The sequence below is a fragment of the Tamandua tetradactyla genome, chromosome 11 (assembly GCF_023851605.1).
Source record: "Tamandua tetradactyla isolate mTamTet1 chromosome 11, mTamTet1.pri, whole genome shotgun sequence".
Taxonomy (NCBI): domain Eukaryota; kingdom Metazoa; phylum Chordata; class Mammalia; order Pilosa; family Myrmecophagidae; genus Tamandua; species Tamandua tetradactyla.
Window position 1 is genome coordinate 58,911,123 of NC_135337.1, and position 23,400 is coordinate 58,934,522.

The following is a 23,400-nucleotide window of genomic DNA, read 5'->3' on the forward strand; positions in this document are numbered from 1 at the left end:
TGAAAGGGAGGGGTAAAGGGTATGGTATCTATATGTATATATTTTTTTGCTGTTTTTGTTTTATTTCTTTTTCTGTTGTCTTTTTATTTCTTTTTCTGAATTGATGCAAATGTTCTAAGAAATGATCATGATGATGAATATGCAACTATATGATGATATTGTGAATTACCGATTATATATGTAGAATGGAATGATCGAAATAGGAATGTTTGCATTTATTTGGTGTTTTTTTTTTATTTAAAAAAAAAAGAAAAAAAATTTGTTCCTGGTATTTAATAGCCCATGCGAAAAAAAAAAAAAAAAGGAATTTGTTTATTGAGGGCAAAGGGTGCAAACAATATAAAAATTAAAGTCTTATCTGGCATTTAAAAAAACAAAACAAAAAAATTTTATGTGCTGATAACTCCACCCTCACACGAATCTCTCCCATATCTGCCGTTCCACCCTTCCTCTCCCTCTTCCCCCCTGATGGTGCTTTTCTCTTTTGCAGCATTGCTGGGAGCCTGGTGTATTCCTACATCACTTTTTCTGAAGAGCAGCTGAGCAAACAGTCAGAGGCCAGTAACAAGCTGGACATTAAGGGAAAAGGAGCCGTATGACCAGATGATTGCTTAAACTTACATAGGCCCAAGTTTTTGATCAACTCAGAAAGAACTCTGGTAATTTTTATGTAGATACTGAGGTGTCTTGATTAAGGAGGAAATACCATTCCTTTGCACTTGTACAATCTGAGGATTGATTGCTGCCTTTTAAAATTTTATCATGAGAGAAACTTATGATTGATTCTATTTTAAATATGCTGTTTGAATTAATTTATATCAGACTGGAAAATGTACCTGGCTTTTTAATTTATTTTTCTTCTATGGTGACAGTGAAACATCAATGTTTTGGAAATATTTTATCCCATAGTTTGATACCCAGGTGTCCCTGAGAGCTGCATGTATAAGATGCTCCACCAGGAGCCTCACTTTAAAAAGCGTTTGCTGCGAGTATCTGGAGGCAGTTTAGCCTTCATTCTGCTGAAAATGCAGTTGAGTATCTGAAATTTCTCTTCTTTGAATTTTATTTCTTACTATTACATTTTCTTCATAAGGATATCCTTACTGCATTTTCAAAAGATGACAACTCTGATGCTAAAAAAAAAAGCAATTTGTGGAGCTTTGACGTGTATTGGTTTCCTTGTTGACTTCCCTGAGAACTTATGGGATAAACAGAGTGCAGTCTTTGAAGATACGTTGTTCCCTCTTTGTTATATAAGATGGAGGTAGTGAAGGGATGGAAGAAGTAGGCCTTTTATTCGTTTATCCACCAGATTCATTCATTCAACTAAAATGTATGGAGTGACATGTGCCGGAGATGGGTATACAGAGAATTTTTTGGAGGTGTTTGAAAGCTTTACTCCTGCCACAGTTACTGAGTAAGAGGGAGAACTTAGTTCTTAGAATTATTTCAGAAGTTGCTATGACTCTGAGCAAGTTGTTTCAGTTCTCAGAAACTATGAATCTGTAAATAGGGTTAGAAGCAACTGCCCTACCTACCCCACAACAATATGAATCCAAATGCTACAGCATGAGATCTAATGCATGGAGAATGGCATTTTGTAAACCAGTGCAGCTCAGTATTGGCAGGCAGGCAAGGTGACCACCTTCTGTAACCCCCATGTATGTCTCCCTCCTCTGGGTTTTCTGCTTTGTAACTCCTATTTGGACCAATATGACTAAGTCCTTCCCACATTTCTGAATTTATTGGTTTGAGGGGAAAGACTGGTTAGATGTTCTGAATTGGTAAGGCTTGGACTTTTTTTCTGGCAGTGTGAGTGTTGGAGCCACCATCTTCCTTTCTCCTCCTATGGCATGAGCATGCCTCTCTCTCCTTTGGGCTGTCTCACTTTGCCCCTCCAACCTGTATCACATGCCCCTCAGCTCACGTATGAGCACACCAGCTTCTCTCAAGATCAGTGCCGCATCCTGGGAGAATAGCTATCTATGAATTGGCATTGCCTGAATTGCTGCTTGTAGGTGTGTTAACTCAAACTCAATCCTGTCACTCATCTAAGGTACGTCCGTTGATTGCAGATCAGTGTGTTTGCTCAGACTAATTATGTAGTCAGTGTGCAAGAGACTGGGTATCTTTGAATTGATATACACCCTAGTTCTGTTGAGTTTGGAATCCACTGGGCTCCATTCATGTGAGCACTTGGTACTTCGGTTTCTCAACAAGGGACCTGGAGAAGGATTTTGATTATTTTTTTATTTGATAAAGAATTTTATTGAGAGAATTTTCATATGTCCCCCCATTATTTTGGTTGGTCTTTATTAAAGCCTGGCCAGTGATGCTATGAACTCAGAATTAGTCCCATGGTCAGCTCCCATTAGAACCAGTTCCATGTAAGAGGTTCTAGGCTCATTTTTTACCAACAGCATCTGAGCTGGGAAAGTTTCTGTGAGAGAATAGGATGTTATCTTGTGTAAGATGTTATTGTCTTTATTTTACCAACGAGAAGACAAGACTCAGAGAAAGTAGGTGACTTGCTAGTAAATTAAAATCCATGTTATTTTCATTGACCCATGCTGCCATTTGATTAATTCCCCTTCCCTTCTGCAGGAGTGAGGAAGTAGGGATACTGGCTAAGTTAGCTTGATCTTTTTTAAAGAGGCAAATAGTTGATTGAATTTGGAGTTAGAGAGAAATAGACATACACACCTAGGAGGGAGAATGACAGGTCTTAACCTGGAGCCTTCATCCAACTTCTGGACTGGCCTCAGTTGATGTGCATTTCTGGCTGTGAATGTTACCTGCCACTACCTGGTTTTGTCTGGGCACAGTGGAAATGTATAGTGAGAGCTAATTTTAGTGGTTCTGCTCTTTCTTCTATTAGCAACATGAAGGATGGAAGTTTGACATTAGGAGTAATATTTTGTGGAATTTCTCATCATGATGAACCTTTGGCTGTGTTTAAAGGTGTTGAACTAGAGCTTGGCCAGGGATTGAACTGCTTTTTGGGAGTCAGGCTTTCTTTTAGGTCTGTCCTCTCTCCAGGTATATTTGAGACAATCTTGTATAGTTATAGCTTCCCTAAATGCACATGACATACTTCTATACCTTGGGGTCCCTGGCCTATGCTGAACCTTCTCACTGACCAGAAGCAGTACAGCAACTTACAACTTTCTCCCTGTTTGTGTCTTGATTCCTGGAAGTCACCTACCACTGTCACCAAACTGTCAACATGGGAGAGAGCAGCCTGGAGAAGAAGGAGATTGAATAGACGGAAGAACCGCTTTTAGAATCTGTATTTAGATTATGTGCAGACCTGGTATAGTACATTAGAGATTATAGCTGGTTCCCTTGCGCCTCCTAGAATGTCTGAAATTTGCTGCAATGTTGATATCTTACAAGGCAAAAATTCTTTGATCTACTGTCTCCAAGGAGTAAAAGAAATAGTCTAGGGTGAAATCCTTAGTTTGCTCATTCAGACAGTTGATTGTGAGAATTCTTAAGGCCAAATTTCGTGAATATATGGCTTCTCTTCCTTGGGTCAATGAAAGTGAAGATCCTCTGCTTTTGCCCGTGAAATGGCCAATCTACTTTTAATTAATGTCAAATCAATTTGAATAATTTTGGTTGGCCAGACTTTACATTGCCAGCATGTCAGGTTGCTTCATGTTGCTGTTGCCTCTTTTAGGAGTCATTTATAGAATCCAACTTGCATGTAGATAAAAAAAACAAAACCAAGAATATCTTGCAGGTTTCTCATCCTATTGTATCAAGAATCCAGGGGAAGCTTGGGCCAATGAAACTGATACAGAATCTTCACAGAAAGCATAGTAGAGCTTTTACATGTTGCTAGAATAGTACCTATGGTCCCATTCAGTGAGACTTACTGAAGATCTGCTAACGTGCCAGGCACTATGCTGCTCTGGGGAGCCTGGAGTAAATGTGGCCTCAAAGAGTATATAATTATGTTGCCGGAGGTGGTGATCTGGACCCTAGTTGAGAAAAAGGAAGCGGATGAAAACTGCTAATGGATTTTATTTTTTATCTGAGAGGACTTTTGTAACTCATACTAGTCTTCTAGCTTTGAGATAAGTGACATGGCTCTTAGAATTCTGTGAACAACCTGGGTCCCTCCTGCTTATACTGCATATATTCTTGCTTCCCCAAAATTCATTAAGATTGGTTCCTTCTTATAGGTAAGTCTGTAATTGATTTCACTGTTCAGAAGCAACGAGATAATGGATATAAAACGACCTAGTACAATGCTTAGCACTTATTACACACTCAGCTGATGTAATTCTGTCATTTTATGGTGAGATTATAGGCAAAACGAGATTCTTAATTTGTACTTCTTAAATGCTAGAGGTCTGAGCCATGTGTGTGGTTACTGAAAATGGTGACCCTTCCCTTCTGAGAATTGTGACCCTTCCCTTCATTGCCTCTAGAATGCTTAGATAATGCTTTGTGTTTGCTGTCTATTTTTTTTTTAATAACTACTAGATATTATTATGGACATTGATGCAGATGGTTCCACCTATTTTTGAAGAGGAACAAAGTTACTTTCATATTGTAATAGTAAATTTCATAAAAGGAAAATTGTTTTCTCTATTAGAGGAAAGTAATTACATTTCAAATGGTAATTCAGTTAAAGCTTTCCCAGTTTGTCACTTTTTAACATAGCCCTTGTATAGGCCAGGCATTCCTTCTTCCATTCTCTGAATTTTAAATGCACTTGACTACACACTCCCTCTGCTTTGAGGCTTATTTCAGTTGTCAGTGTATGAATCTCTTGCACCATCCTTGTTTTCTGAACCCATCCTCTAAGTTCTTATAATTAGTATGTCACTTCACAATAGTATGAGGTGTTGTTCTACCGGTTTTTTTTAAGCTTTGTTTTTTGAAAATGCTTCTATAAAAGGAAATCTACTGGTTAGATTTATTGTTTTTAACAAAAATGTTTTTAGAGATTATTTTGTTCGTAAGTGTTTTTTTCTCATGCTGATGATCAACTGATGTCTACAGATGTTGGCGTCTCACAATATATTTACCAAATGACCAGTTTAGTGTTTTTAAAAGGTACTGAGGATTAATATAGGCAAATCAAGTGATAAAAAAATGAAAATGATGTGCCTAAGTATTTTTATAGTGACATAAAATAAATACTTTTTTTTGAACACGTGTATTAAAATTCTTTTCTAAGTGAATGCAGAGACAATCAAGAGCACAAATCTGCCCACATTCAAGATGATGGCATCCAGTTAGTTGATGGAGACATGTAATAGAGAAAATACTGCTTACTGTACAAATGCTTACTGTACAAATAACACAACGGAATAAATATCCAGTGTCTTTGGCATACTTGTGGTAAATTAGAAGAAATGCTAATCTTTCTGCTTTCAAGATATTTCATGTGCATAATCAGGCCTCTTTGAATAGGTTTACTGGGAAATAACACCCAAATAAAATATGCTCATCAAGGGGAGTTACAGGCAGACCCAACAGAGAAGTACATTAAAGCATGTATTTTAATCAACTTTTAAAAATCCTCTTAGAACCTTTTTTCCTAATTTGTTAAAGATAAGTGCTGTCTTTCTTCCAGCCCTTTGCTGGTGTCTTGTCTTGCTTGGCTTCTTTGCTGCATAATGCTGTGTGGAAAGCCACAGTAGAGGTATTGCTGAATGGAGCAGAGAGAGCATAGAGCATCCATCTTTGTGTACCACACAGTCCAGCAGTTACCAGTACCCCCATTTCTTCCGCATAGCTCTTACCACTTGGGCTTTATCTGTCCATCTGCTCATCCACCTATCAAGCCAGAGCTCATTGGGCCTAGTATACAACCTCTAACAGAGGCTTGACACTCTAGTGTCACATTCCTAGTACACATTCCTTTAAATGCAACTGTGCATTTTAAGCTTAGGCATGAACTGGTGGCTGGTTGAAAATGAGGCTGCAACGCAACCGTGCCTTTCCAGCTGTGCTGCTGGTGCCCTCTTGTGGCAGCATTCACTGTCGAAGGATAGATGATGGAAAGCAGTTGGCTTTGCTAAGAAGGAAAGAAGGTAAAGCAGTATTTACTGAAGGCCTAACTGTGTGCCTTTTACAGTTCGGTCTTTAACATGCCCATTTCGTCTTCATTTCTTATATCTCTTTCCTTATACCACCAGAAATAGTGGCTTAAGCAAGACGAAGATTTGTTCAGCCTCACTCAGCGGAGAAATTTAAGTCTGGACTTTTATTTTGAAACCCTTTTGTTTCTGAATAATGCATTTCAGATAACTTCCTTGTGTTAGAAGAATGCACTGGGGTTATTTCTTCAAGAGTTACTCACTGTGTCTGCTTATCCTTCAGATAATTTTTTCAATGAATATCTTTGAGGACTATGTCCACAAATGAGAGGTATTTGTAAGAATTTGTGGGAACCTGGAATAAGAGACATTTGAGTTGCTTATTGAAGGAAAACTAGAATTTGAAAAGATATTGGAGGGCACAGCACTCCAGCATCCACCTGTCTGGAATGCATTCCCCCTAGATATCCTTACTGTGCATGCCCTCACCTCTGTGGACTTTTCCCTGAACAGCCTGTTTGAAATGATACCCTGCCCTCATTATACTCCCCTTATCATCTCCTGAAATCAAATTTAAGCTTTTTGAGGACAAAGATTTTGGCTTGTTTTCTATACTGCGGTATCCTCAGCACCTAGAATAGTGCCTGGCACATTGTAGGGACGCAATAAATACTTGTTGAATGAATAAATCTAGACTGAGTAACCAATATATAGCTACTTTCTTTTCTTTTTGAGCAATAGCAGGCCGGAAACATGACCTCATCTGCATTTTGGAAAGATCAGGTCAGACAGTAGTAGGACTGTCTGCCATACATCGTGGATTGGCAAATTTAAATGTGTGACATTTAAATGTGTAAATCCAAAGAAATGCAATCATTAAATAGTGGTGGGGCTTATGGAACACACCTGCCCAAAGACATTCAGTTAACTTTTTTTTTTTAATGTACCTCTGCCAGCCAGATTTGGCTGACTACCAGTGTGCCTCGAGTAGAACAGTTGATCAGATTGGCGCTGCAACAAGATCATTCAGGACAAGGTGTGGATTACTAATAGGCAGGGATCAAGGAAAGGGTGGGACTGGAGGTAGGTACATCTGATGGAGAAGTCTGTGGTACAAGTTCTCATGAGAAATGATGATGTCCTAAATTACAATTGTAGAAACACAGAAGAGCAAGATTTGAATTATTTGGGGAGGTAGGATTAGTAGGTGATAATGAAGTCTATTTTTTTTTTTCATTTATAAGTAAAGCTGTGGTGAATATTTTTTCCTCTATTGTCTTCAGAAGATCAAAGGGTATGAACATTTTTAAGGTCAGTAACTTGTGTTCCAGGTGTTTCCCAAAAGGGCTTGAAGTGTAGCAATGAAACTGAGTATCCGCTTTACCACTATAAAAATAAATTGAGGGCAGGCCATGCCCGGTGCCTGCTCATGTAAAAAAAAGAAGAAAAAAAATTGAGTTACGTGCTTGGCATTTTTCTTAGCCTTGACACATTCTGATCCTCTAAACGATTCTTTAAAGTAAGTCCTATTATCTTTTAGAGGCCAGAAAAGAGGCATAGAAAGTTTCCATTGTTGGACAGTGCTAATTGTGACAAAGCCTTTTCTTAGATGGTATATAATTTGCCTTCCTTTGAAGCCTGTGCTTTGCTCCAATGTTGTGGAGCTGCCTAGGAGAAGCAGTAAGTAGTGTTATGTTTGAGGGTAGATTTTGGAATCAATCTAAATTAGAGTCAAATCCACACTTCATCAGCTTTGAGTATAGCGAGTATTTGAATCTTCACAAACTGGGGTACGGAGGAAATGTCAAATTACTTAATTTTTTAGATCAAATTAGTTCTTTGTCCCCATCTTGCCACCCAGCAGGAATTAAATCCCAGCCCAACCCTCTGGTGCCTGGAAAACAGAAGAAATTTCTTCAGTCCATCATGGTTTACTGAGTTCCTTAGCAACTAACTAGGTCAGTTTCCAAACTTTGGCTCAGTGATCATGCTCCTGGGAGTTTCAGTGACTAGAGTCCAGCCTTTCTCATATTATATTCCTTGTATCTATTCCTCTCCTGCCAGAAAATGAGTCTGAGTATCCTATTTTTAGACCCTCTGGTATCCATGTTTTTTCTAATTTGGGGGAATTTTCCCTCTTCAAGGCACAGACTTGCGGGGAGAGAAAGCTCGAATAGGTTGTTTGCAAGAAACAATCTGCTTTCTCTCCTACAAATTTCTGCTGACAGCTCCTTTATCTGCCATAATCCAAGGTGTGTGGCTTTGTCTTCTTTGGCTCGGTTATTAATAGGCACTAGCCATTCATGAATTTCGCATAGTCCAAGAGTGTTTATAGTTTTTGAAAATGCAAATTCACGTCTGCCAAACACTAGAAACAAATGCTGACAGCAATATAGCAGAGCCATGCAGCAAAACAGTTCATGACATGTAATTCAGGCTGTTTGAAAGTTTATAACTACTACATCCAAGTTTCCATTACCTACAAATATGCGTTCAAGGTAATTAATGGGAGTATTTGAAAAAATTTAAGAACATAATCAAAATGATAGGCACCACTATCAGATCCCAGTCAGAACTGGTCTCTTATGTTTACTCAGCTAAAGTACAACTGGTGACGAGGATAAACCAAGGTACTGTCAAGTTCCTCTTTGGAGTAAGCTCTTGATTTTCTTATTAGGAATTTAAAGTGTTTCAGTATAGTCCACTGGGGCCATCTTTTGCTTAATTTCCTTGTTTCTGAAAGAAACAAATCCCAGTTCAGGGCCCTGAGCTCCTTTTTTCCCTTTAATAAAAACCATTTTAGAGGTATCTGAACTTGCTCCAAATTTAAGTTCCATTTGGTTTGTAGAAAGACACACTAAACCAACTCTGCATTCATTCATTCGTTCATGTTACCAATGGTGAGAATTGTCAACAGTACACCTGTTTCATGGTCATGCCAAATTTGCATTAGGCCTCACTCTCGATGTGTGACTCCCCATCTCAATGGCCACCAAATGACAAGGGAAGAGAGTCCTAAGTAATCCACAGCTACTGTGATCAGTTCTGCAATAAACCTTATTTCTTAGGGGTAATTGTCCATTAATTTCTTGTTAGTTTTGACTAAGTTTGAGGAAAATCTTGGCTGGAATTATATGGTAGAGCGACAGGTGAACTGTTTCTCTGAAATCGTGCCTATCCAACCTTTCATTTTGCCCTCTCTAAGGGATTCTCCTTGAAGAACAGAACATGCCACACATCAATGATGCCACAAGCCAAGCATAGTACCTGGCACAGGTATTGCCCAGTAAGAGTATATGGCAACATGGTAAGAACTTGTCACCAATTGGCAAGGTATATCAACTAGTATGAAGGCTAAGGTTAAAAGAAAATGTTCAGAAAAGGAAAAACTCCATCATACAGGTGTTGTAAGATATTAACCCAATACTGAGGGTACATAATAAATGAGGTTATGGAAAATTGGCATTACAAGAAAGATATTCCAGATACTGAAATACATGAAATCAGCTATAACTTGGTTAAATGACCCTATAAGATTTTGGAAAGATGAACCTGGCCTGGCTTATTAAAGATTTTATGGTAAAAAAAAAAAATTGAATATCAGAATCACGATACAGCAAAAAAGCTATTTGAAGAGCAAGAATAAAAAGGTTCAACTTTGGTAATTCACCCACCCCCCCCTTTGTTGTTTTCCCATCCTGGCATTCTTGTATAAAACCTCAGCATCTCTGATGTGGTATTTGGGTCATCAGTATACAAGTAATTACTGCCTACAGAAATTGATCAGTTTTGTTACTCCAGGTACCCAATTTCCCATTGATGGCAGAATGCTGTGACAAAACAAGTTCTACAAAATATATGAATTGTAAGAGAAGGAAACCTTCTTTTAAATTATACAGTCAAAGGTGAAAGAGGTCCAGAGACCAAAGGATCTCTCATGCAAGATAAAGGAGGCCAGGACTGTGAATGTTGTATAACATATCGAGGAGTAGAAGGAATAGATTGTATATATTTGCACTGCATATATTTAATATGCATTAAAATCTATAATTAAAACCTAGTGAATAAGTCCAATGAAAGTCATTTACAGAGTATTACACAGACAAATATGTTTAAAAAAATATTTTAATAAGCATATTCAGAATGGCAGACAGGTAATGGGAAAAGGGAATTATTTTACAGTGCAAAATTACTATGAATAAATTTTAAAACACCTAATTTATAACTTTGTGTTGTATTGAGTTGCAGATTCTGAACTCTATTTGAAAACACATCATGAAACAATACCATTCCAAACAAAAATGATACTGCTTTGCTGGGGGTGGGTTAGGGAAACTAAGCAACTATTAAGAAAGGCTTCTTTCCCCAATGCAATTTGTCAAGAGTTCTGAAATTTACTAAATATTAAGCAAATTAAATTCATGATATTAAAATTTTAAGAAGTAGTGCAATGACTTATCAAGTTATAGTGGCTACATTATGCAGAACAAATGTGTGAAATACCTGTATAAACAAAATACAATTAAATATTTCTTCATAAAAAGCTGAGCATTAGGTATTTTAGTGGAATGTCTTTCATTAGGCATACTTTAAAAAGATAAGATTACAAAAAGTAAAATTCCTAAATATTTACACATATGCCATATTTGCAAACATGCTTGAAAATTTTACTTAGAACACTCCTGTAATATTAGTTTGCAAGAACTTAACAAACCTGCAAACAAAATGCATCTTTTTGAAGTTTTGAAAAGATGAAAATGGCATTTCTATTCTTTTTGGAACAATTTTAAAAGTACAGCACCACCATTCTTTTGAAACATTCCTACTGACCCTCTTTGATAAAGAGCTAGGATGGATGCTTTGGACATCATTTAATAAAATCTGATTTAGAAAATGGATTGTGACCATCTGCTAAAGCTACTGCTATTCGGATAAATTAATGTTTTAGGTAAAACAAACAAGAAACTCAGGCTTAGCAACACCACCACCCAAAATTTTGATTTACTTGGATATGTATGTAAGAACAATGAATGTATGTTACATGAAGTCAACAAGGGTTTTAAAGTGGCTTGTAACACTGTTTGGGGAAAAAGTTCACATTGGAGAAGGGAAGTAGTTTGAACATATGTTAACAGTAATACTTCATGGGGATAAGGCCTAAACCATAATTTCTCAGTGCAAGCCTCTACTAAATTCCATTAAACAGTTGAGCCATTAAAAGCAGACTCCAGAAGGTTTATTTCAAAAAGGCATTGGCTCTTGAACTGATGGCTGAAAATCAATAGAAGCATTTGAAGTATGCCTGTGATAAGAAAAAAGAATAGTTAATAATCTTTTACAAAAGTTTGGATATAGATTAGTCTATCAGCTGTATAAAACTACATTTTTAACAATTTTGCACTAAAAATAAAATGGCACTCTTGCAAGGCTACACAAATGGATAATTCTGTAAGCACACAGAGCAATGTTACTGTGTATATTAATTACCTTAAATTCGTACATACAGATTTTAGATTTTCATTTTGGAAATACATAATCAAATCTGAAAAACAGGATTATAATTAGAAAAGTTTTAAGTTTCTAACTTCGTCACTTTCTTTACATAAAATCAATGTTGTCGGCTGTCAACTTACTCCTTGTGTGTGCCAGCATCTAAATATCATTTAACCTTTTTCCCTGTTTGTTTAATGCAAAATTGGGATAGTTTATAATACATATAAAAATAACTTAACAGGATTCTGGTCAGCATGATGCAGTTAAACACGTGAACTGACATGAAACTTCTGCTTTAAAAATAACAGCAAATGCAAAACAAACTGTGTAATCTAAGCATCACACTTAATTTCAGAATTTTCAAACTATTTGTCCTTAAGTAGAAATTTGAAAAAGCAAATTTTCACAATCCTTTAAGAATGCTTTTACCACCTGGATAAGAAACATGACTTAGTTACTATACACTTAAAAATTCATTAGAAAAACCTTACCAAAATAAAATGAAAGCTGACAGACTCAGAATATCAATTCCTCTCATAAAAGTTTACCAACTGTACAAATTAAGAAAATTATACAAGCTTTTGTATTAAGAAAGGACAGCTCAGTCAAGACATATGTACTGTAAAAATCTTTCAAAGGCTACAAAGAATCTGGAAAAATACAGAATGTATTTCTTAAGCCCAGATAAGAATATGGAAAGACATCATTGATGTCAACAATTTTACATATACAAACCTGACTTGGTTTATTTTTAAACTTCTATATATAAAAAATCATGCTAGCATAACTTTCAGGATTCATAAAGGTTTCCTTAATAATGATACTCAATTTGTATGGAGAGAAAAATGTCTGTTAAAAATTTAGTCATTTTAGGAAACTGAGAATAATAGGCATTTAGCAGAAATTTGAACTTTTTTCCTCCTCCTCCATCAAACTAAGCAGTAAGTACCCTGTAGGCACTTATTTTACAATGTTTAATACATCATATGTGAAGGTACTGATACATCTTTAGTTTAAATTTACTAACCTATTAGAGCCTTACAAGAATCTTTCATGTTTTAAAGTTTTTTAAAACTGCAAAATTCAGAATTATGAAATCTTAGTCCTAATATTAAGATTCAATTCAAATTGTCAAATTTTCACCAACTGCTTCAAGGAAATCAACTTTTAAGGTAACCCATCAACCCTGAAAATTTTAGTCACACCAGAATTTACTCCAAAAGAAAGTAAAATAGGTCTAAAATTTAGTCATCTATGTTTTCAAGTTCTTCAAATTTTCCATGTGAGATTGCTTCTTGGAAAAACTCAGAAGAACCTGGACTTTCTTTTCCATTGCTGTTCATCCTTCGCCTTTTGGCAGGTCTCTCATTTTTTTCATCAAAGTCATTTTCACTTCTTGCAGTCATATGGGCAAGTTTCGGGTCAGTGGTAAGGTTATCTGTTTCATAACCGTTAGTATCCACATCTGTGTGAAGTGGTTTCTTTCCACTTGTTGGTCCATTAATGTGTAACCCCTCAATTTTCATTTCTTCTTTGCTTAATATTTCACCTGGTCCATTAGATGACACCCCTAAATTGGAAGAGGCAGAGATGAAAAGCTAATACAAAACAGTTAAGTTTGTAAACTATTATAAAATAACTCTTGTAAAATAGCTTTTCATTAAGGGAACTAGGTATCAAATCTGTAAATGTGTTTACGTATGGCCTGAATTCTAGCTCTGTTACTTATAGCTGTGTGACTATAGACTATAGACAAGTTACTTACACTCTCTCTGCCACAGTGTCATGTTTCTACAGGATAACAGGTATTTAGCTCCTAACGTGGTTGAAAAGATTAAAGAACTAAAAATAGAATTTGGCATATATTAAGCATTCAGTTAATGTTAGATATTATGTGGCAACAAATAGCATTGGATCCAGCAGCCTAAATAAGCTGAATTCAGCAGAGATATGCATAAATCATTAAGAATTTACTGAAAGGGCTCTCCTAAAACCATGTAAAAACAGAATTATTTTTTGAAGTTGAGTTTTCTACTGCTATATAAAATCAAGACACCAAGACTTTTTTATTCTTAATGGGTAGCTATATTCTGTACCTTAAGAGAAAAACCATCTAAATGGACTTAAATTATCTCCCATAATGTTAAAAACAATGCTGCACTGTCCAAGGTATGCTAATGCTAAAGTACACTAATGCTGCACTGTTCAAGGGTACACTAATTTTAAAATAAATGCAAATTTTCTCCATAACAGGTAAGAAAAGAACATAAATATTCTACTACAAGCAAGAAACAATAGAAGGTCATGTTATAGATGACTATGAAAACGGAGAACAAATTCTGGTGAAAATGTAAAATACAGACCGTGCTACTGGAGATAATTCAAATTTAAGTATCTGAAAAATATTCAGTATAAAGGATCTGTTTTCTCCAACTAAGAAATGCACTCAGATCATGGATACACATGGGGGTCATGCAGAATCTGACACTGAAGGAACAATTCTATAATAGTAGACCCAAAGAGCTAGGAGAGAATGGGATTAGATCAGAAATCCAAAATCTCAAGGCAATAATTAAACTGGGTTGGAAAGTTAAAAATCCTGGAAATGCTGATTGTAGGTACCTAATGTTAATGGTTTCTGGATTACTGAGTAATTTACAGGTAATTTACAAATACTCTCCTAGTCCTTATCAGCATGTCATCAATTTTTTTTTTTAAGGCAGAAGGGAAATTATTTATTTGCTCTTTGTGGTGAATAAACAGGTAGACAGAAGTAGTACCAAATGTCTACCTCCATAAGTTTCTACTCATGGTCCCAACATCAGAGTCTCAAAGCATTTGAGTGGATGGATGTAGCTTCCATTAAAGGTGTCACGTCACTGAACCTTTTTGGGCCAAGAAATGGCTGCCACTGGACCTTAATTTTGTTTGTCTGGCTTGTTCTTACAAGGGAAGTACTGCGGGGATACAGAGGGGTCACTGAATGAACAAAGTATATGTAATACAGCAGTGCTAGTATGAGATCAAAGGTCATAGGTCAGATCTTTCATAGGGTTCCTCTTTCCATTTCTTACAGGGGGAGGTAAGCTCTCATTGGCCCTTCCTGACATCAGAATGCAGATGGGCATGGCTTCTAATTCACCAGCTTCCTCCTAGAGAGAAGTGGGTTTTTCTCTCCTTGGGAATTCACTTACTTAGGAAGAACATTTTAATTAAAGTAGAAATTTTAATTCTTTGACTAGGTCTTGCTGATCAGCACAGTGATCTCTGGTCTGGTGTACATTTTAAATGAGAACACTATCAAAACTTCAAATACACACCAGTACACCCTTTGCATCTCCTTTTCATGGAAAAGAAATAGGAAAGTTTCTAGTAAATATTAACATACAGTTTTATCTTTTCTCATCCTTCAAGGTTATTATGCTATCAAAAAGAACTTACATATTCAAAACAGCACCCGTTACCTACTTTTCATCTACATGTTTAAAGCACTAATCTGATAAAGTATCGTAAATTCTAAAGGTTTTTGAATGAATATCCATGTATTTCTTATGTGAAATGGCCCGAGTTTCAATCTAAAAGTTATCAGGAATACTTACCTCCATTCAACAAGAAAAAAAAATGCTACTCAAAAGAATATATTTCTGAGAAGTGATTGTTGACTGTACTATGCTTTACACTAAATGTACTTTCAAGTGATGTCTGGGAATTCTCTACAACTAGTCTGTATTATATAGTATGTGTTAGCATATATTTATGCTGATCTTATATATGTTTTCCATGCTATTAACAATTATTACTTTGAAAGCTGAAGCTTGGTAAGTAAGTTGAATAGAAATCCAAAATGAATTTCTCAGGCTAATGAAATAAAAGTACCCTATGTTATGACTAAATAGAAGTGTTTCTGTGGTTGCTTACCATTTTGATTACTATTGCTCAGTGTGCCATCTTCTTTCTCAGACTGACTGTTACTACTATTTGAGGCAGTTGGAGGAGGGGATGGTGCACGACTAGAAGCAGCACTTTCACTTTCATCTAGAAGACGATCCATGTAATCCCTTAAAATTAAGTAAAACAACATTACTTTTCATACTAAAAAACCCTGAAAATTAAAACTGATTGAGATGAAATTTAGACGGGTTTATTAACAAGTATATCCTAATTTTCACTTCCATTCACTTGCAGTATCTCATCTATCACAACACCAGGATCTGACCATTTAAATGAAAAAACTACTTTTAGTTACATCATTTATAGCAAAAATGCCTAAATCTTTAAACAAGCAAATTTTAGAGACCTATAGAAGTTTTAAACTTTTAAAGTAGAAGGCATATGCTCACAGTAACCCAAATAAAACTGGAGGATCTCTAAGTGAAGAGACAGTGACGTCATCAGGAGTATGAAAGAATTTCTGAACTGGAATTATAAAACCTCTAAAAAACTACTTGATGCCAATGGCAATATTTGAATGACAAATTGGGGCTTAGTAAAAAGGATGACTCACTCACTTCCCTAAAAACCTTCTTGATTATCTTCCGTATTACCTCTCTCTGGAATCTGCGGTATAATAAGCTAACACCTGTACTTATCTGCTGGCTTTAACTTGTCAATATATCATTATGGATGAGCTTGTGTCTTCCCTAAGTCATTTCTGAAACTATCATATGGCAAGGTAGCTGTGGTAAGTGACATTGGGCTAGGTTAGGAGATCTGGGCTAACTTTTATGTCTGAGGTGTTGTAATCTGAAAATGCAGATTACCATACCTGTCCCTTTCTACCTGAAAGGACTGTTGTATTAAATCAGTATATGAAAGTGTTTTGTAAACTATAAAGTACTAAGTCAACAGAATAAGGGTCATCAGATAGTACCCTGTGGGCTGGCCATATAAGTAAAATTTTATTGGAATGAAATACAATCACACCCATGCATTTAGTTGTCTATTACTACTTTTGTGCAATAATGGCAGAGCCGAGTAGATGCAAGAGACTCTTCAGCCTACAAAGGCCAAAGTGTTTATTCTCTAGCTCTTGAGAGAAAAAGTTTGGCAACCTCTGTATAAGAATGTAATACCCCAAGGACAGGGATTTTAATGTTTTTAATCACTGAACTACCCCCCCATGCCTGGTAGAACCTCAATAAAAACTTGAATATATTTATTTTAAAATTCTTTCAGAATTAGTGTAATAGATATATTAATACAAAATTTTAAGAATTTTGTGAAGAGGGTAAGTAAGAATGTGAATAAGGAAAGAGTGGAAGCTCTTAAGACTTTCTGAAGAGTCCACAGTAAAAGTGTATACCAGATTGTATTAACAGTAGTTAGTCTTAAACAGATATAAGGTTATCACTGTGACATGGGTTATGGGGATATACTAAATATAAAGACATGTTAATCTGACCTCAAGAAGCTTCCAATGGAGTCTGAGGTACACACATCAAGGAAAATTATGTGACAATGAGCTAATCAATTAATATTCAAATTTACTCATCTGTAAATGGAGAGAACTAAATTCTGTGATCTTTAAGATCTCTTCATCTCTACAACATTCATTGTAATTACAGAAAGATTATGTAACAAACTAGGTAAGTGTATGGTTAAGTACAGAAACAGAAATGAGCATGATGAATGTCAATGGGACTTTCAAAGTTAAGGCTAATGGGAACAGAAGATGCAGGGTAAGGAACTGTTGAAAATCAATATAGTCTCCGTGAGACTGGATAATGGAGGCTGTTAAGTCAAGCAAAGGAAGCTAGAGTTGTTTAGATACCAAAGTTACTTTAAAACTTCTGGATATAACAATGCTATCATACAAGGCTGATGTTTTTTAAAGATTAATGGCAGCCAGAATGGTTAGAGGAGAAAGAAGGGTCAGGCAGACCATCCAGAAGGTTGGAGCAACATTCAGGTAACTGGAGTTGTACCAAGTTAATTTCTTCTTTTTTTGTTTTATTGTTCTTCAATTATTATGTAATCAACAGGGAAAATCTACAGTAGGATCTTTCTAAGGCTGTTTTTAGGCACAAAAATGCATTTTGGTGGAGGGGAGGTAACCTAAAACAAGAACAACTTTCAAGATAATGTACTCAACTATTGATTTTGATCTAAAAAGAAGCATGAGAAAATTCTCTCAAATGTTTCTCTAAAGACATTTACGTAATGTTTTGTGTCTCTTAAAGTAACTATTAACAAAGAAGAAGGAGGTCTGGAAGCGAACCAAAAAAATTATCCATGCTTCTAAAAAAAAAAACCCACAATTTCTCCTCACTTGGAAAATAATGTACATTCTAGAAACTACTTCTTACAGAATATATGATAATATATTTCTTCTGTTAAAAAAAACCTTATTAACAGACACAGGGTGGGACATAACTGAAGCCTACAAAACGATATGGTTTTCCTGTCTAGAGGAAAAAATACATTTTGTTCACTGCAATTAATTTTACCAGCGGAGTCCCTGTCAACTCTTAAAGCCTGAGAAAAGAGACGTTACAGGGTTACTTTTAACTTCTCCACCTGCACAATACTTAACCTGAAGAGGAATCAAGTTTACAGATAAAATATCTTTGAAAGTCTTGAGAAGCTATGGAAAGATTATTAGAAAACTACAATGTTTGGCAGCACATCCCTACCTAACCTCTTGAGCTTAACATCAAAGCGGACCAACTAAGCCAGCCCAAAACACTTCCCTTGGTGATGTTTTCTGAAAGAGAAAACTGGATGAAACCATGGGTCTGACCCAGCATGGCAATTCTTATGTTCTTACTGCAGATGATGACATACTGACTGTAGTTCATGTGTGAACATTATTTCTGAAATGGGTGAAAAAAATTAAAGATGTTACCACTGCTTTTCCCTATAAAATAGCTTGAAAACTGTGATCATTTTAAGTTATAGTCTGCAGAATGGATAGCTATATCTAGAATTCTTTATCATTATGCCTAAACACTACTAATGAACAATCCAGAAAAAAAAATTAACTATTAATATTTATTAATCCTGAGCAATTAGTTAAAGTTTGCAATACTGCTCTCTATAAAATTCCACTCTAGCCCATAAGCTTTGAATAATGGGGGATGAGGCATACAGTCTCATTGTCCCATGATCTTCAGGGGCAATCATACTACCCTTGTATTCCCTTGTACATTATTTTGCGTTGGATTTTAGAGTGTTTGATCCTCTAAGGGAATGACCAGTAGAGATACCTGCCAATGAATGTGACCAAGAAACAGTCCAGCATGGAGTCTGAAAAGCAGAATAAAAAATCCACTTATTTGGCCAACTTTAAGCTCTTTATTGGTGCACACTGACCAAAGGAAGTCACAGCTTTACACTGTTTTAATTCTGTAAACACTAGGGAATAGTCAAGAATAATATGGTGAAGTTAATTCTACCATAACAACAATTCATCAGTTTTAAAATAAATTCACGTGAGACAAAGCATTCCCTACTTCATATATTCATAGTAACAAATCCCAGCAGAACAGTTTCATTCCAAAGCTGAATGGAATGAAGCAAAGAAAACTCTGAGCATGGGACCTGGCTTAGATATACAAAGCCCTTTGTATAAATAGTGGATATAAGAGTCCATACTTGTATCATTGAGAGTAAACTAAAGCTGCACTATTATTTAGTAAATATTTTCTATTAGCAGAAAAGTTTTAGGAAACCTAGAAGTTATTATATTATATGTACATGCTCTTTACTCTACAAAAAGCTCATAATCAAAAATGAAAACCCAATTTGACCCAATTTATTCATTCTTATGCCTTTCCCTTCTATATCATATATATCTAAATCTTATTTTGGCTCCTGGCATCAAAAGTAGATTGGACAAGGAAAAACGTTAATTTCCCTTCCTCTTTAAAAAGCCAGTCCTGGGCACATGGCTGTATAGTTTAGAAAAGATATTCCTTTTTCTTTCCCTTTTCTCACTGCTTTCAAAATGTCATAAGATTAAAATTGTATGTGATTATGCTGAAGAACAGAAAAAACATGCTTTCATAGCAACTCTGATCCAGTTTCTCTCAGGGGTACTTACAGCATACACTCCGACTTTGCTTTACTAATCTTTGTTGTCTCAAACAATATGAACTGTGATTTACAATATTTGTATAAAAACATATGAAAGTCTACATGCCTTATAAAATGAAGACACGTCAACAGACGGTAAATTTAAGAGAATATAAAATTTAATAAAGCAAGATTCTAAAAATCTTAATTCTCTCAAGAATAAAACCTATGAAAGCTTAGGAAAAAAAATATATGGCTCTAGAAGATAAACTCACGTTACACCAGGATGAAGGTTATATTTCTTTTTTCCAAATCGCGTTTGCTGAGCAAAGAAATCATAACGTTCAGATTTTTTCCACATGTAATAGAATGCCACACATTCACCAACTGACCTTGTTCGGACCTATAAGAAACAAAGACTTGTTTTTAAGAATCATTTTCCTCCTTAAAGGAATTAATGATGAGGAAAATCAGAGGGTTTCAAAACAAATTTAGGTACTCCTTAAATGTTCTGTAATGCAATGTACAAAATACAACAGAGCAGCAGCTATATTTGAAAGCTATTCTCTAAATGCCCATTAGAGAAAAATAATACACTGGTAACAGTCCTCAGATTTTCAGCATTCTATTTTTTAAAGAGCTATCATCATCCTACCATAAATATAAATACTCCTCTACTAAAAACGTCTGGAAGTAGCATTCAGGTTAATAATGTTATGAACAGTGTGCCAATACTTCACTCACAGAACACCCATGGAGTCCAACCTTTAAATTCTCACTCAACAAGAATCCAGACTCAGCTAATTTAATTTACTTTCTAGAAAGGCTGAGAACACTCCACAGTGAGTTAAAAGCTACTATAATAATACTAATGCTTTGTAAACTACATTACTCCTGTGGCTACTGTGTTGTATCTATTTGTGCAAATGAATGACTCCCTTTACATATGTTCAACACCTATAGAATTTGCAGATAAAATCTCCTTTTTTGTACTTAACTTGGAGAATTGGTACAGTTAATGTATAAAATACCGGGAGTTTAAAAGGAAAAAACGATATCTGCCTGAGTGTTTGTAGTGCAAGATGATATGGCTTTAACTCATACATTTCTGATCTTGAAACAGGGATCCAGTGGTACTGATTGTACCTAAGGACAACTGTTACTGACACCCTTATATCCTTCCCTGACATACTTTTCTTTCTTTCTTTGCCTGTACTTTACAATTTAGGCCCATGGTGCTTGGAACTTGACAGTGATTCGAACTTTAAAAATAATTGTCCTCTCCTACTCTGACAATTCCATCTTTTGCCTCCTGTAGAATTTTATTTCTGAAAAAAATCATAAGCCAAGTCACTTATTATTTATTGTTACTGAACAACTAAATGAAAGGACAGTTTGTGACAAAGTTTAAAGTATTATGAAAAACTCTCAATAAAACAGAATTTATGATTCAGAGCAAAATCCAAGTCCAGAAGTTAAAACAGTATCTTCATGTTTTCACTGGGCCCAACCTTCTCTTTCTCCCTTTGTTCACCAGAGCAACTAGTATATTACATATAGATCAGCTGACCACACCCTGTAACATTAAAACATTACCATCCAAATATTTACAAAGATTCCAAAAGCTCTCATATATTAAGGCTTTTCTGGCTGGAAGTTTCAAACCATCTAATAAGATCCTATTGCTAAAAGAAAAAATCCTATTGCCGGGTATTGCTGCTGCCAGTTGTATCCGTTTATTATATCCCCTCTATGTCCAGAGGCTGGTTCCACAGGTTAATCCAGCATAGTCTAGGCCAATAGTATTTGAATTCAAGCAGGGGTGCTCAGAAACTTATTCAAAATGTCCCTTTCAACCATGAAACAATGTTTTGTTTCTTTTACAATCAGAAACATATATGGCTAGTTGTTAGCATAATGCGTTCTTTTCCTAGTATACTATTTTTGAGATCAGAAGATGACTTATATACAACATTAAGGAATGTAAAGTTTTTATTTTGTTTTCTAAGATATCAAATCCTAAGATTCAAAATTTTTTTATTAGTTATATCTCATGTCAAATACCAAAATACAAGATAATCAAGCGTTACTAGTTATTGCACAAAATTAAGAAAAATTAACTGACATAATTTGAAGCAATTATTTTATTTACTGAATATAAAAGAAACTGTTAGGTATCTGTTAGAACAAAACAACTGGACACCATCCAATCACATCCAAGTGGTAAAAAGGACAATTTAATAGACTAAAAGGCATAAAGGATAAGCCCAAGTGCTTTCAACATGGTCTTAGATAAGACACCATACAAAACTTTTAGATGCTCTCTTAAGGAAATATGTAAAGCCAAGCTCCTTGCCACTTGTATTCACTAATAATGATGTGACAGACATAAACCTTGGAATTACTACATTTATATTCTGAGATTTAAATTTTGCCTGTCCCAGTCTCTCAAGGAGCAACACAATTTTTTATTCTTTATCATTATGTAGTTACTATTAAAAATTTTATCTGATTTTAGGAGTAAGAATTAAATCCAAAAGTAAATGTGCAATTGATTGTAAGTTCTTTTGGATATACACTGTATGACTGTTTTTATAAATATGGAGTGATAAATGCTCATGTTAAATAAAGTTGTCAATGTACAACAACTATAATACTGTATTTTAAAACTGACCTATTGAAATACTCTTCTGACAAAGTAAATCTTAAATAATGTCTACTCTTAGACCACTCAGGGTTTAGCAAATGTATTAAATATTTTAATTAAGATAATTTGTTATCTTAATTGCTTTGAAATCTCAAAATTATTTTAAATATATCTTTAAAAAATTCTTGCCACGATTTTGGACAATAGCCCTAAGGTATACATTGCATACCCCTGACCTCCTGAAGCTAATATACTTGCAAATAAGTCCCAATTCTTAAATGCTTCCAATATCATGCAGTGAAAACAGTCACTTGGAAAATTTATGTGAGGAAGTCTAAGTTTGCTTATTATAATTCCCTAAATAAGCTAAAGATATCCCCCAAATATTAAAATATCCATTATAGAACCTTTAAAACTAGAAAATACAGCAAATTAAGCATATGATGATTTGGATCATTAAATTTCTTCCTATAAAAATGAGAGCATAAATCATTACTTACTTTATTAGCCTGAATCAAATGAAAATCCTTCCCATAGGCCTTCAGTCCTTGTTCAAAATTTCTACACTCTTCCTCTGTCCAAACAGATAATTCCTCTGACAAAATGGGGGGGAGAGGGTGGGGAGGAGAGGAAACAGTTTAGCAATATTACCCCAAGTATTGCATAACAAAAAAAAAATGCTATTAAAAATGTAACTTTCTGGTAAAAAGGAGAGAAGCATTTTACTCCTAAACCCTAGTATGAATAGCTGTAAATGATACAGTGAGAAAAACTCCTGTTTTAATAAAGTTTTAAATGATCTAGTCCCTGTTTGTCGGGACTCAATTTTCTCCTTTTTCTTGATAACTAGCCACTTTCAATCCTTAAATTCACAACATTCTTTCTTTCTTCAGACTGTAAATATGCTGTTCCCTTTGCCCAGAATTATTTCCTACATTAACCCTTTTACCTAACTAGTTCCTTTAAGTCCCAGCAAAAATACATCTCCTTCAGGAAGCTTTCCCAAACATCCCAACCCCAATCCCTAACTAGGTTAGGTCCCACTGCCATAGGTTACAATAGGACCCTCTAATTTGCCTTGAAAGAACTTGTATAATTATTTTTTTAGTGTCTGTACCTAAACTCTAAATACCATGAGGGCAAGGACTTTGTTAATAGCTATATCCTCAGAACTTACAGAGCATTAAA

At 35.4% G+C, this 23,400-nt stretch overlaps 2 protein-coding genes across 15 annotated transcripts in view; one reads left to right on the top strand and one right to left on the bottom strand.

Annotated features, from left to right (window-relative positions):
• SLC35D1 (solute carrier family 35 member D1) overlaps nt 1–22,786 on the top strand; it is a 94,144-nt gene extending 71,358 nt beyond the window's left edge. The window contains exon 12 of the mRNA XM_077120679.1: nt 491–22,786. Coding sequence (XP_076976794.1) covers nt 491–599 — 109 coding nt within the window. The 3' untranslated portion in view covers nt 600–22,786. The remainder of the gene's footprint in view (nt 1–490) is intronic.
• Nucleotides 10,167–23,400, bottom strand: part of MIER1 (MIER1 transcriptional regulator) — a 53,201-nt gene continuing 39,967 nt past the window's right edge. For 12 of the 14 annotated variants that reach the window (XM_077120664.1, XM_077120666.1, XM_077120673.1 and 9 more), the window contains 5 exons: nt 22,713–22,807; nt 19,841–19,968; nt 15,471–15,610; nt 12,868–13,122; nt 10,167–11,361 (listed from right to left, as the gene is read on the bottom strand). In XM_077120664.1, coding sequence (XP_076976779.1) covers nt 11,258–11,361; nt 12,868–13,122; nt 15,471–15,610; nt 19,841–19,968; nt 22,713–22,807 — 722 coding nt within the window. In that variant the 3' untranslated portion in view covers nt 10,167–11,257. Of the gene's footprint in view, nt 13,123–15,470; nt 15,611–19,840; nt 19,969–22,712; nt 22,808–23,400 lie in introns of all 14 variants that reach the window. The other 2 variants (XM_077120665.1, XM_077120667.1) reach the window with 1 other exon arrangement.